Genomic DNA, 15,526 nt, shown 5'->3' on the forward strand with positions numbered 1-15,526 from the left:
TATGTTTACCAACTTTTTCTTCCTCAGGAAAATAAAGTAGAGTAATAATGAAGTAGCTCCTAAATTATTTAAATAAAAACAGCTATTAAAAATGAAAATATCCCCTAAAAACAAGGAGGAAAACTAATTTTTTAATCAAATGTAACGTTTCTTTTTAAATTTATATTTTAGTACATCTAGATATTTCATTTTTATGAACTACAACAGTTAATTTTGGTTTTATGCTGCGAGAAAAGAGAGTTTTCAGTTTCGCAATAAAGATTTTGCAGTGCTCACACTGCAAAAACAAACCAAAGGATGATAGTGCTGCAGATAAAAAAAACACTTCATGACTTTTAGGCAAGGAAGAAAATTGAAAGGTGCTTTGGTGCTATAACGTGTATGGCAACCCACCAAATAAATTACTAAAAATAAATGTTTTAAAAGAATTAAATTAGTCTTTTATTGAAACAGAAGAATCTCTTAGAAAAAGACAATATCAGGTCTTTTACTGACTAACAAACCTGACGATTCTTTAAAAAACACACAAATTGTATGTATCCTTTCAATTAGTAATTTATGATTTTATGTTTCCATGGTGACACAAAAGCCCATTTCTTTTAGCCACTCTTCAAATGGGAAAGACACAAGAATTTGTTTTTTAATTGAAACACAATGAACTGCTGGAATTTAAATAACATGTTGCGAATAAAAATGTATTTACTTAAAAGCATTTAACACATTTTCACCAGAGTTGCCAATAAGTGTGGAGAGTTAAGTATAAAACAAACAGTAAAACCAACCAATTAAAAATATTCTGCAGCACATCCCAATATGGAAATGTCTACTAGAAGGATAAAATTGAATTTCCATTTGGGGGGAAAGCTTTTGAATGGAACTGAACTGAATGCACAAATATACTGTGCATTCAAATAGAAAAAATACTGTTCTGATTCTGACAAACTAATTAATAATATCTGCAAACCTCAAAAACAAATACTAAGGTTTGGAATGTTTCTTTTACTGATTTTTGTCACTATTTGCTACAAAGGAAAACCAATAACATGGTGTGCTAAAGTAACCTACCTAATGGTTTAATGGGTAACATTAGATTACCTTAACAGAGAATTGATTGTATTTGTGGGGCTTTGAGTGGACAAAGTAACAGATACATTGCCAAAAGACTGAATCTCTTAGTAAGTTTATTGTCTCTTTTATAGTCATTGCTATTAATACTGCGAAATATTAAGTAACATTGTGTGTCACCAATCACTATTTTATATTAAACTATTCAAATGTTAATACTTAATTTGTAACACCACAGGGAGGAAAGATTGGAATGCATAACAGCCAAAACAAACTAGTCATTTTGCTGATCAATCACAAATATCAGTCAGAGAATCCATCTTATTTTGCTGATCGCCTGTTTATAAAGAGTTTCAGCTCTTCAGGCAACCATAAATCTTCAACCCCTGAAGCCAAAAAATGTAACGCCTTGATCAACCACCACTAATAGATGCAACATTTTTCAAGCCTGTAAATAACTTTTCCAATGCAACAAGCAGCACAGACATGAGAGGCTGGTCAGAGTTAGGGATTCTGCAAAGCACTTAGCAGCATTCCTTGAAGTTTTCCTGCAGCTGAGTCTCACATTTCACACTTTGTGTGACTCAAGACATTTTAAGACCACAGGTGTATCTACTCCCACGGACCATTTGGACGCTTCGGCAACTGGACAAACAATCGCAGCAATGCCCAACACAAACTCCAGCTACTATTCAAAGGGCACTTCCATTCTGACCTTCCAACATGCCGCAGATTGTAGCTTTACAGCTGCTGTGAAAATGTCAGCCATGCAGTTCTTTGAACAAGCAGTAAAATACTTCAATAATATACTTAATCTTGGAGGTTTAAAATTCTTAAACAGGCAGAGATGGACTATTAGACACATCCTAGGACAACACTATCTCCTAACACGCCACTGAATGCTAATTATAGCTAGCTCGTCTGACAGGTGTATTGACAGTTGCTCACTTTTTAGACTACTTGATTGCTTTTTAAATAAACAAAGATGTATTTATGATGATTTTCTAATTGGTTGGGTAACGTTGTGTAGAGCAATAGTATTTGTCCCCTTAAAGTTTTTTTTTTACTTATTTCTATGGCTTAGTTCAGTTTCACTAGCTACACCCACATCTGATTGTTACTGAATGAAGAAATCACTTTAATAAAACCCAACTGACAGCAGGAAGTAGGCTAACAGATGGCTAAAAGACAGTCATGCTCTGATCTAAAGAAAGCATTTAGATTTTACAATGCTATAAAACTTTTTTGAAAAAGTGGAAAGTGAAGAACCTAAAAAAAATGGTTTAATAGTTTGATAAAATTGGTAAAAAAAAAATAAAATAAAATCAAATAGAAGACATCTGCAAAGATGGAAATACTTTCTCAGCACATGCAGTGACAGTTTCTTGAAGTCCCTTTATAGAAAAAAACAAAATGTACAAATATCTGCTCACCCCTTTAAATTAAAGGGACAAGTAAGTATCAAATTCTCTGGGTAAACACAGGGAGATAGGATTCAGCCAAGTTGTAACACAAAAATATCAAGAGATTACATCTGCTGCAGCAACTAGAAATAATGTTATGAAAAAGAAAAACATTGTAGCCCCATGATTTCCACAACAGCGTAAAAACAAAAACACACACAACCCTTGCTGTTCACGTTCAAAATGTACCTTCCTGTTGTCACCGACTAGCTAAAATCTGATGCACACACACACAGGAGAATATATATGTACAGACATAAAATAAAACAGTTTGCTTCCTTAAATAGACTAAAACTAGGCCCATATTTTAGGAGGGAAAGGTTTTAATTCAACAGCGATAACCCCAACACCCCGGGGTCTGCAGACAGATGTGAACACTGACGCCTAAATCTGAGGAAAGAGTGAAGGATCAGAACGCCCGAGGAAGGTCTGGTCCACAGCTAATCCGCTGCCAGCTAATAGCCCTTGATGATATACGCAGTGCAGCTGTGGGAGGAAGGTAGGCCAGCAGCTGTGGCCTGCAGATCTATTATCAGATTTCAGCAAACAAGCAATACAACACAGACTTTCCTCCTGCTGCATCAGACTAAAAACAAATTCATAAAAAGAGCCAGAAGGGAAATTTAAAGAAGTTATGCCCAAAATCAATGTGTTTCCCCCAGTGTATAATAAGCCTGGCGGGCCACCAGGCTTTACTTGAGTCCCCACCAGACTAACATTATTTGTTTATTTATCTTTAAAAAAAATTATGTTCACCTTTTTTAAAAGGGTTTAGGGATTATTAATAAAGTCTTCTAATAACACACAATTACCTAGTAATATTTTCAAATTTCCTGTCAACTTTAAACATTTTTTAACTCAAAAACATCACTGTCCTACCGCCTCTACCACCGGGCTTCTGAGGGAGACCCTGTTATTCTGTGAGGTTTACTATATTATTGGGATGATCACGTGACATCTCCATAACAACATCATAAATACATAAAAGTTTTCCTGAAACAGTAAGTTGTTTTTTCACCATTAGCACATTGAGCAGGACATACACGAGCATGACTAACAGCGCTAAATCCTCCTCCAAGCTCTGATTGGTTGTTTTGGATTGGGAGCGATGGATTACTTCAGACAGCAATAATACCTCGGAAAAGATTATCCGTCTCATATTATACTGTCAATTTGTTATTTTCAAACCATTTCTGTGTAGTTTTAGCTTCGGGTTGTTGTCACATTCCCGGTAAACATCTACACTTGTAGCTCTCCTGGTCTTCTTACACTGTTTTAGCAGCACAAAGAATGTGAATTAAAATTTTGTTGAGTTGGGAGTTGATTCAGAATATTTTGGAACACAAAACTTTTACCATTAAATGTAAAATTAACACTGTGATTGGTGAAGGAAGCCAGGCTCATCTTTGCTAGACGAATACATCTAAATCCGTGCTACTGCGGCTTGACTTCTGAAATTAAGCTACATTTTTAATATATATCCATATATTTTAAACAGAATACATGCAAATAAAAAGCATGTATATATTAAAATAAAACCTATACACATCTTTATGCATAAATTTAAACTTAACTTGTAATAAACCGCAAGTAGGAGGTTAATTTGTGAGCAAGACATGTCTTCCTACATGCAGCAAGCTGACCCGTTAGTATCTCTGCAAAGAGGCATAAACGTCCCTCTTTTCTGTGTGAGGCCCACTGAGTTTGGAGACATCAGGGACAGACGATGAATAAAAAGCCACAACTTCATTAATAATTGACTGTGACACAGCTGCACTCCTCAGCTGCAATGTTGCAGAGGGAAGACTTATATAGCGCACACTCAAATTTGTTATGTAAAGCCGCACATGATAAAAACTCGTCCAGTCCTGAATAATTCTGTTTTCTGTCCTGGTGGAGAGGGGAGTTGGTGGTAGTTAAGTGGTTAAACAAAAGCAAATATAAAAAAAACTGGCCTCAGAAGAATTAGTTTAACCAAAGTGATGATCAAAGTCAACATAAAAAATATTTATAGTCCTCAATATTTGATAATCAGACTTGATTATGAAGAGCAGTGAATGCGGCGGGGAGTGAATACAAAAGAAAGCAGCCGTTTTTAGTTATCTGTGTCGCCATTGTTGCAGCCGACTCCCCGCCGGCGAACTGGATGTCACATGTGGCGGCGCTGAAGCCTCACATGATGACGTGTCATCGGGAACACGGCCTCAAGTGCTGCTGGGTTCCAGACGGGCGACCCGAAGCTCCTACAATAAATACTGAATGTTTTCCCGTTGAACCGAAGGACAGATGACGATTTCCTTCCGGGCACCCTTACAGATGTTTTACTGTAAACAAGCGAAGTCTTGTTGTTTAGCTAGAGTCTGTTTTACCCAACCCATGTGTGAATCCAGAGAGCATTTTAATGTGGAAGGCATTTCCTAATCCCTCATGAGTAAGTGCATTAAAGTGTGGGGAGGCGATGCCTCTCCTTTTATGAACAGAAACAATAACAGTGTTATAGCAATGACGTATTTTCATCACGTTATGCTCAGAAATGTAGCCTTTTTTTCTCTGTTTTGTTTATTCTGGTTCACGAATCCTTGAATGAAAGTCTAACACAAGAAACTAAACTGGAGGAATGTAAAGCTGATTTTCATTTTAGCAACAAATCACATTCTTAAAGCTTCCATACAAATGACTGGTAATCTAACATTAGTTATACTAGTTAGAATGTAATAAGAGATTTCTTAAATAGGTATTTTATTTACTCAAAGTATAATCACAATTTGCTAATACTAAGATATCTGGAATGTAAGAATAGTGAAATTGATTTTATGCTAAACGGCCTGCCATACTGCAAGGTTGGAATCCTCGTGTTCCTCATGCTGAAATAACCCTCCATTTTTATTTTCTTCTTCTATCAAAGTCAGTGTCACTGCGGAGAGTGTGCGGTCTGAAAAGACCGTTACATAAAAGTAAGAATATCTTAAAGGCCCTGCCCTTCATGTCAGGTTCAGCCATGCTTGAATAGAGCGACTGTGAAAAAAGTCAACATTTTTCCTGGTCCGGTCCAAGTGACGCAGGGCAGGGAGGAACGCTCGAAGGATCGCCAACGCATTGAGGGTTTCCCCCTTTGCATCGCCGCTGTGGCTCTCTGTGGTTTGGAGAAAAGCAAACCCAGTGACGCAAAGTGCCATCTGTGGTGTACAGGGACACACACTACATGACCCCTCAGGGGGAATTACAAGTCCAAGCTGTTGATATTAACTTACATCAGAGGAAAACAAGGAAAAAAAGGACTAAAACAGGAGAGCCTCAAAGTGACATGTCCTTTTCCTGTTAAATAAATCGACACTATCTGATAAGATACTTTTATACTCCTGATTTCTACTTAAAGAGCAGAAGGAAATTTTAAACACCAGTGGATTGTTCCAGTTCTAGTTTTTAGTAAACATTGAAATTGTATACTTCATAGTTTCTCCATTCTGTTAAAAGAGCAGTTCAAATGCTTCGATAAAAAACTCAAAATGAATGTAACATTAATGTCCATAATTCTACGCAAACTTCTGTACAGAATCATATTAATGTCTGTGTGTATGAGAGCTATATTGTAATCTAGGGTGTTTTCACATCTGATAGTCCAGTAGACATTTGTTACATTTTCAGCTGGTGCTGTTCACTTTCACACTGCACTGTATCAAACAAACCTTTTATTTTGTAAACAAATATTTTTCAAAAACAGCTGGGCGTAGGAAGTATTTTAATCATATTTATCAAGTTAAAATCATACTTTCCCAGTAGTTACCCTGCACCAAAACTTGTAATTTTAGTTTTTTCAAATTGAAATAAAGGCTAAAACGTAGGGCTGGGAATTTATAGTATCATTTTTTTAAAAGAAATATCTTTGATAATAATTTGATTTATTGTCAGGATGTTATTTCTACTACTTTATTCACTGTTTGTTCAATGAAAGCATCAATAAATATCAATAAATTTGAAAATATGATTAAATGCAGTCAGTGTTTGCAGCTTAATGATAGAAATCACACTTTTTTATGTGACTGGCGGTGCTACAGAAGCATGATACCAATGGGAATGTTTTTCTAGAGCAGCATTTGTATTTGTGGGAATATAATTCCTGTGACACACAGATACAGCCATACAGCTACCTAAAAACGTAGTAATAAAAACTTCTAATCATCACTTTTATCAGTATCACAAGATAAATAAATAAAAAAAAACTTTAAATCAATATTATCCACCTCTAACAATGCATATCAAAAAACTAATTTATATCCTAAATTTAGACATCTTCTTGGTTTTCTCTCCATCATTTTACATAAAATTAACAAATTGGACGATACAAAGCAATAGATTGAGCACTCAAAAACATCAACTGAATATATTTCATTTCAAATAAGGATTTTCAAGACTCAAATGAGTTAAAATGTTACATTTATTAGTCGCTTATAAAAGAGAATAGACAAAAAGACGACTAGTCAACTATTTGCCGAGTTTTCTTCTGATTTAAAGGGCAAAGCAACACAAAAAACCTGCTGATGAAAACAGAAATTATCTCTAGAATCTGACAAGCAAAACATTCATCTCTAAATCCACCGACAGAATAATCCAAGCTACACACAAACACACAAACACACACTTTCTCTCTCTCTCTCCATGTGCTCTGTGGGAACAACACCACGACGATTTGCTTTGCACCAAAGATGACAGCAAAAATAAAAGCCAGACACATCCACCAGCTTCCGGTCTGCCACCCACACAGCAAACATACACATATAATACCCCCAGTGACACTCCCATAAACACACACACACACACGCACACATACATCTCAACCCCTTTGTCTAAGGCAGACAAAGCAAGAGTGGATATTTTTAAAACTTTATCTCTCCATCTGGCGTCTCCATGTTTTCCTCACTTCTGATCTGATGCAAGTGTAAACACCGGAGATGATGTTTCTAAAGGCAAAACATTAATGTTTACATGTCATTAATGCGAACTGATCAATAATTTATCCTCAGAGCTGAGCTGAGACGACATGATGCAGCAGCAGTTTGTTTTTTCTTTCCTCCTGATGACTCAGTGGAAGCACAGGGAGAATGACAACTCTCCTGCTGGGTCAAATCTCCCCCTCAGGTTTCAGTATTAAATATTCACGCCGTACCGTTGCATAATTTACCTTGTCAACTTACCAAGGAAATGACTTGGAGAGGAAAGGAAGAAAGGCGAGGTAAACATCATGGATTTCAATAAACGCGACGTTTCGTTCGGGTGTATTTCCCCCCCCCCCCCCCCCGTCCTGAATGTTTTCCAGGCGCATCTTTGTTTTAAACTCCCAGGAGGATGCTGCGCTCTATTTTCCCTCTTCATAATAGTCTTCTCTGTCATGTGATCCCTGCAGAAATTCCAGAGTGGCTACTGAAGCGCCGCGCACATGGCCGGTCTGTCCGACAGATGTTTTTCGTTTGCGCTGCAGCAGCAGCAGCAGCCTCCCTGGATCAGAGGCACGGAGCCAGGGAGGTGATTCATGATGCGAGCCTTCTCCTTGTTAAAAGTCAGCAGACTCAGAGTGTGGCTCCATGTTGAGGATAAACACAGCCCTGACTCTGATTCTGGGGAGACTTTCTAAAAATATGATAAAACAAACTGGAAACAGGAGTTTAGATGCCGACTCCCAACCTTTTCCACTTGTCTGCATGCTACAAACTTATATATGGGGATTTTAGGTGACAGACCAACACAAATGAGCAGAGCAGATTTGTTTTTACGAATAAAACTCTAAAAAGTGTGGCGTGCTTTTATTCCAGCCTCCAGAATCACCTTGCTCAGCCTTACACATCTAGAGATTTACATTCTTCTTTGCAAAGTCTCTCAAGCTCAGTAAAATTGAATGGAGAGCAACTAACAATTATTTTATTAATCAATTGTTGTATTGATTAATCGGGTGAAGAAAATAGCACATTCTGCAGTTTTTCCTTTAACCGCTTAAGCCTTTTTTATACAACATTATAAATACATTGAAGATGCAGATAAACAAATAATTGATTTCCTTATTCAAGTAAGAAAATAAACACTTTAACGCCCAACAGGCAATAAAATAGCATTCCTATAATGTGTGCTTTGATTATTTGTATCAAAGGATGCATCTGCAGATAAAGAAATACTTCAACATGTGAAAAGCTCAGCTCTTTCTGCTTTACTTAACATCAGCAATCTATTGATTAATTTTTGGATTAATTAATTAATAAATGGATAGTAAAAGGTTCTTAGTAAGAGATTTTCTTACAGACTTTTAATCAGGTGAAGCTAAGATTATGCAACTTCAAGAGTTCTGGGAGAAACATATTTACAGACAGTCTTTTTATTATCTTAAATGCAAAATGTATATATTTATTGTACAGTTTTCAGTTATTACTGCTTCAGTTATTGTTCTATCAACAATTGGTCTTTATTTGAGTCTGAATACTTCAGTTAACAATTAATTAGATAGCGGTTATTTCAGTAATCGATTCATCACGATTAAACGTTTTAGATCTAATAAATTGTGAAGTTCAGCCACAGATTCTCAGTGGGATTTATGCCTGGACTTTGACTGGACCTTTCTGGAAGAACATACACCAAATCTAAAGTCTTCTTCCAGAATTTCCTTGCATTTACCTCCGTTCATCTGTATTCAACTCTGACCAGCTTCCCCACAACATAATACTGCCGTGTTTTTGCATCTACCAAACGGTTGAGTTTTGCTCTCATCTGACCGGAGCATCATTTTCCAGAGATTCTTGAGAATTTCTTTTGACAATCTTTTCTAGAATTTTCTATAAAGATCTGGTTTGTGGAGTGTTTGTCAAATTTTTGCTCATATGTCTGCAAATTCTTCTCTCTTTGACTCTGTCAGCTCTGGTTTTCAGTTGCACCATACGTTTTACCATTTGCTGTGTTTCTTTATCTTAATTATGCTATTTGTTCACTAATATTCAATAATAAACCTCATACTAAGTTAAATTACACACAGGAAGAATCCAGTTAGGTGTTTTCTAAAAGCTGACTGGATTGGGCTGAATATATATGAAAACTGTACTTTTCATATTTTTATTGCACCATTTTCCTTCCACTTCCAAATAATGTGCTACTCCGTACAAATACTTTTAATCTATCATCTCCTTTACGTAAATACTGCCTTTAATTTGCATTTTAAGCATCGCAAATGGAGCTATGGGTGTCACAGTTAAAGCTCATGCTCCCTTACACGGGAGATTACACTAAATACTGCAACCCTGATGTAATTTGGGCATGCAGTTGTTGGAAGTGGGGGAAATTAGGTCACATTTTGGCATCAGAGGACGACGGCGAAGGTGTGTGCTGCTCTCCTGGTATGATGCTCCATTTAATCACACCAAGAGAGGGCTGGGAAAAAGGAAACCCATGCAAACACAAACACCACCTGCCCTGACCTGAATTTATTCGCTTTTTTAAAATCATAAATGAGCCTGTTTTAAAATGCACTCATTCCTGCGTGTATGTATGAAAGACAGTGATCCACATCTGACTGCCTGTGACTAAAATAGGTCTTTCTGTCGCACAAACACACACACACCCCTACACACACTCGGCTACAGCCTGGCAGCACACTCCAAAGCCCTGAGTTATGTAATCCTGAACACAGAGCTGCAGGCCTTGAGTGCACATCCTTCCATTTCCTTCACTCCTCCAACAAAAGCCATCCTCATCCTCTATTATATTATTACTCCTGGTCTCTGGTTGGACAGATAAAAGAGATTAGGTAAATCTGACTGAATGCATTTGGAAAAATAGATATTTTTACAGGTTGATAGTTGGAAAAATGTAGCTTTAAAGCAACAGGTGCAGTTATTTTCTTCTCTGATTGCCATGCATCTGTCTATGCAAAGCTTTCAAACATGTGGATCGCATGTTAAATGAGCTACTTGGTGTGGATTTAAAAACGCAGCATAACTGAGGTCGGTGGAATCGACATATAAATCACATTTTTTCCATCTTTTCTTACCTCCTCCAGCACATTCACTGTGTTCCTGCAGCTCTGCATGCGGGTGGTGAAGCTGGACGTTGTCGGAGAATTGTAATCCTCTGTTGTCTCCGAGAGAAACTCGGTCACCGATATTTGATCCGGCATCCTTTAATTTAACGGTGTGTGTGTGAGAGAGAGGGTAAGGTGGAGGGGGGATAAATGCCCACAAAAGGGACGGCGATGACGGCTCAGAAAGGCAAAACCATGTAAGATCTGAAAGAAAAATTAAGATAGCCGGCGGGGTCTGGATCGGTTCGACGGGAAAGCCAGTGCCGTTTATTTTCCTCTGCAGAACTGTGTAAAACTATCAGGGATGATGATCTGGACGTGTCTTCTTCTTCTCCTTCTCAAATGACTTCACTGTCCTCCAAAGGCCACGGGAGGAGGATTTTTTAGCACAATTCTCAACCAGCTAGCTCCCCCCTCGATGAGTGTATATATATATGTGTATGTTGTTTTTTTTTCTCCCTTCAGAGGACGTCTAAAGAGCGTCGCATTTCTGAATAGTGTTGTGGCTAAACGTTGGAGGAAAACCCGTGAAGAATAGCGGATGCCTTCATTATGCTCTACAGATGTGCAATAAGCCGCTTGTCGTCAAAAAAACACAGCGTCCCGTTATTACCAGCCTCTGTTTGGGGGTTGTCATAGTCCAGGGTGAAGCCGAGGTCGTGTGGGTCTGCACCGGGGTTTGGTCCTCTCTTCTTCCGCCGTAGTTTTTGAGTTTTTTTGTGTTTTTTTCCCTCTAAACAGCTAAACGATGCCTCGGACACATTCACTGCTACTCTCTCCTGCTGCTCGGCCGCGTTCAGAGCTGAGAGGGGAGGCAGAGTCAAGATAAATGTTTGGGAAAGGGCGGCTTCCGGTCAGGAGTTTCAAAATAAAAGTTAATGTTTTGGGTATGAAAATCGATACTTTTTAGTACAACCTTCTTCGATTCTTCGATTATATATATATATATATATATATATATTATTATTATTTTTTTTTAAACTCTGTTTTTTTTTTTTTTTTCTGGTGCAATTTTTTTTGCTTCAAAAACCAGTTCAATATATGAGAAATCTAGGTCAATTAATATATTAATATTAATATTGTCCTCAGAGAATTTCATCTCCTTACCTAAAACTGTTCTTCATGTCAGTTTATAAAATTATTATTCTTTTTCGCATTACCTGCTCATGTACTTTCTTTAAGCCGTTTCTATGTGGATATACTGTATGTCTATTTTTGTACGTACTGCTTCTGTTCTTTGCAGTTTTTAATTGCATCTTGGGGAATGAATAACATTTTATTGAACTGAATATCAGATAAATACTTTTTAATTTTTTTAATGAATATTCAGTTCAATTCAGTTTAGTTATATAGCGCCAAAACAGTCACTTTCATCCAATCATATATCCATTCTACTTATCAAATAATGCAGTGCATTCAATTTATTATTCAAAGTAGTTAAAAAAATGTATCAATATAAGACTGGATTGAGTCATTGACTTGCAGCATTCAGTGCTCATGGACATCCATGTAGCGACAGTGGAGAGGAAAAACTCCCCGTTAATGGGAAGAAACTTCCAGCAGAACCAGAACCTGGTTAGTAGACTGAACAGAGTTTGAGCAGTTAAAGAATTAATTCAAGGTATATAATCAGTGGTTTCACTAGTTTGAACATGTCATTACTTAGAATTTCTTATATTACTCCATGATAACAACCATAATTTAATTCTTCTTTCTATGTGTTTTATAAAATATCACACTGTCCATCCCTACACTAAAGTATAATTATTGTAATTTACTCACCAAATACAGTACGTTGGTTTAGGTAACAAGAGGACTCATCAGGACTAGTCAAATGTTTGAGTTGTTTATATATTTCTTTATTTTAAAGCACATTTCTCCATTTTAATCAGAGTGAACTTTTGAGGGATCTTTTTTTAATTTTCTTTTAGTTTTAAAATATCTAGATATGTTTTTTGTCGTGTTTATGGTGTGTAAAATACATTTTAAAAGATAAATATTTGTGATTGCGGAGGGAAAAATGCTTCTTTACAAATTGGTTTTGCTTTTCTGACTTAAACATTGTCAAAAAAAGCCTTAATATCAGAAAACATAGCAACAGCAAATACAAAAGCATTTTTCAATCAATTATTTTACTTATTAATGGGGGGGGGGATATCCCAAACAACCTTTATAATTGGTTTTGCAAACCTTGGCAACAACAACTATCATTGAGGCTTTGTAATAACTTGTAATCTTTCTTTTGCGTCCCACTCTTTTGTCCCACTCTTCTTTGGAGGATTGTTTTAATTCAGGCATATTAGATTGTTTTCGGCCAAGTGAAATATATTTAAAGTAACAAAATGGCTTATCAGTCGTTGTGCTTTTATTTTGAAAACCCAACCCACTCTTCTTTTGGAGCGTTGGCGTTAACTTCACGCATTTCTTTCCCACCCATTTCGCCTGGTTGACCGGGACGACGAGCCACTGTACGCATGCGCGCTAGGACTCTGCCTGCAGAGTGATTCGCTGCAACAGAAGACGACGTACAGAAAATAATAATGACAGCAAAGCTCAGATTTGGACATCGCTTGTGTTGCAGCAGAACTTGGTGGGTTAGCGGAACATCCAAAGACAGACCCACCCGTGTCGTGACTGCCAGCGAAAACACGAAACATTTAAATGAAAATTAGTTACTGGCGTCAATGTTTAGCCACCTCCATCAGAGAGCATCAATTATAAAGAGCAACATTTCTCATTATTGTTGAATGTGCTTGTTTGGCATTGTAAAAGCCAGAATAGAATAGAATAGAATAGAATAGATAATCCTTGGTAGAAATTCAAATGAACAATATTTAAAATAACTGTATACTAGAACAATAAATAAAGTAAATATATATAATAGGTTTGTAAACTCGCACATGAAAAATAAAAATGCAAATTTCTCAATATTTCTAATAACTTATAGTGGCATAGACGAATTTGGGGTTTCTAAATGTGTGTTTGCATTTGCAAAAACAAATTTCCACATTTTTACAGACAAACTGATAAATTTATCTGCAATTTCAGTCCACTGAGTTTATAGTCTTGTCTGTAAATTAGCCTGTTTGAATTTTTTTTAAATGATTTTCTAATTTTCGGTGGTTAACATCCAGTCAGCTGAAATTTAAGATTGCAATCATTGTTTTCAATGCAGTCCTGCAACATTTGGAAAATTAAGAAAATCTGATAAGTTAGAATACTAGAAATTAGATTTAAAATAATCTTTCAGCAGGTAAGTCCACATTTCTGTATTAAAAATGTTTTTTTTATTGGTCTGATATAATATTTTAATCAGCTATGAGCAGAAAATCATTGCAATGAACAGAATTGAGGGGTTGAAGACATCAAACCCTCAGTGTGTAATTAATCTAGAAAAATAATGAAAAAATTAGAGGGAATATTGGAATACAATGGAAATGTAGTTTCAATTTAAGAAATAAAAATCTTCTTTTCAAACTAATTCTTCTTAGTAATTTTGTCTTATCTCTGCTGATTTACTTGTTTGAAATAAAGATTTCAATTCACTTTAATTTACTGAATATGGCTGTAATATTTTCTACTTAATATGAGCTTAAGAAAGGGTTACTCCTTTAAAAATGAGCTTCAACTATGAAAACGTCATGATTCATTAATTTATGCATATGTTTGTGTTGTCTCTTCATTTCCAAAGTCCACCTCCTTTAAGTATGCACCTGTCACTCTTAGCTCTTAACATATCAAAACTGTAAAGTCATGACTTTTAGCTCCACAGTGCTACCGCAGCATTATTAGCCCATTGCCTGGCCTCTCCACTAATAGTTTTCTTGAGTTGCTCCTGATCACCACATGACATGAGAACCACAAGGTCAACCACACCAGTTGTGAAACCCCGCATCCACTGAGCAAAGAAAGAAAAGAGTGAACTGTGGCTTTATTAAGGCTGTAGACTTGAAGAAGTGATATTTATTTCTATATCTGTAAGTAATTCTACTGAATGTTTTGAATTAACGTAGCAAACGATTTCCCAAACATTGAGCAATAAATCTGACAATGTAGAAACAAAGGCGTAGTTCTCCTTGTACATCATTATGAAACTTAACACATACTATATTTGTTTGTTTTTTTTGTTTTTTTATTCACTAACACACACTTTCACTTCCCCTCACAGAACTGCATGAAGACAGTCAGACACCGCTAAGGAAATGTGGTAAATATGCAGCGACAGAGCCTGGCAATGTTATTATTTTTCCTTTACAGTCTTCAGGGCAAACCTCTTCTTTCTGTTACACAAGCATAAACATAAGACGCCACCTAGTGGGCAACCTTGGGTATATTCTATTTTTCTTATAAGTTTTGTTGCTGTTAGTGAAATATAGAAACAGCATTGATTTATCAACTAAGTTAAGGAGTCATTTTACCTCTGAGTGGTCCATAAGTCAGAGGTAATAGGTATGTCTAATTACTTTAATTTAAATGCAAAATAGCCAGATTCTTGTAGGGATTAGTTTGCTTTTTTTCACAGATGTACAAAGAATTTTAAAAGAACCAAAAGCATCAACAAAATGCGACTTAACCACACTCTGTATCTGAATCTTTCAAACTTAAATTTACGTATGTATGAAGGCTCAAATAAATATTGAAACATATGTTCAATTTCTTAAAAATGAATTTGGGTCTATGACACTCATAAAGTGCCCAGAAATTATGTGGATTACAACTATATAGATAAACTGAATTTAAAATAAATAAAAAATATTAAGCTTGTTTTGATTAGTTAGCACTTGAGTTTTTCTTGGAAGGCAACTTTTTACTTTTATTTGAGTAAAAATATGCCGAAGCGATTAAATTTTTGTGTGTTTAATCTGCTAGTTTGTCTCTCAAACTCACTCTCCGTTTATGGAATTATTTTTATTTTGAAAATCTAGTTTGGAAGTTCCGGTTAGCT

At 36.2% G+C, this 15,526-nt stretch overlaps 1 protein-coding gene across 5 annotated transcripts in view; it reads right to left on the minus strand.

Moving 5' to 3' along the window:
* asap1b (ArfGAP with SH3 domain, ankyrin repeat and PH domain 1b) overlaps positions 1 to 11,391 on the minus strand; it is a 62,685-nt gene extending 51,294 nt beyond the window's left edge. For all 5 annotated transcript variants that reach the window (XM_032551037.1, XM_032551034.1, XM_032551036.1 and 2 more), the window contains exon 1: positions 10,552 to 11,391. In XM_032551037.1, the coding sequence (XP_032406928.1) occupies positions 10,552 to 10,677 (126 nt within the window). In that variant the 5' untranslated portion in view covers positions 10,678 to 11,391. The remainder of the gene's footprint in view (positions 1 to 10,551) is intronic.
* Positions 11,392 to 15,526: the final 4,135 nt, after the last annotated feature.

Source organism: Xiphophorus hellerii, chromosome 21, assembly GCF_003331165.1.
Source record: "Xiphophorus hellerii strain 12219 chromosome 21, Xiphophorus_hellerii-4.1, whole genome shotgun sequence".
Taxonomy (NCBI): domain Eukaryota; kingdom Metazoa; phylum Chordata; class Actinopteri; order Cyprinodontiformes; family Poeciliidae; genus Xiphophorus; species Xiphophorus hellerii.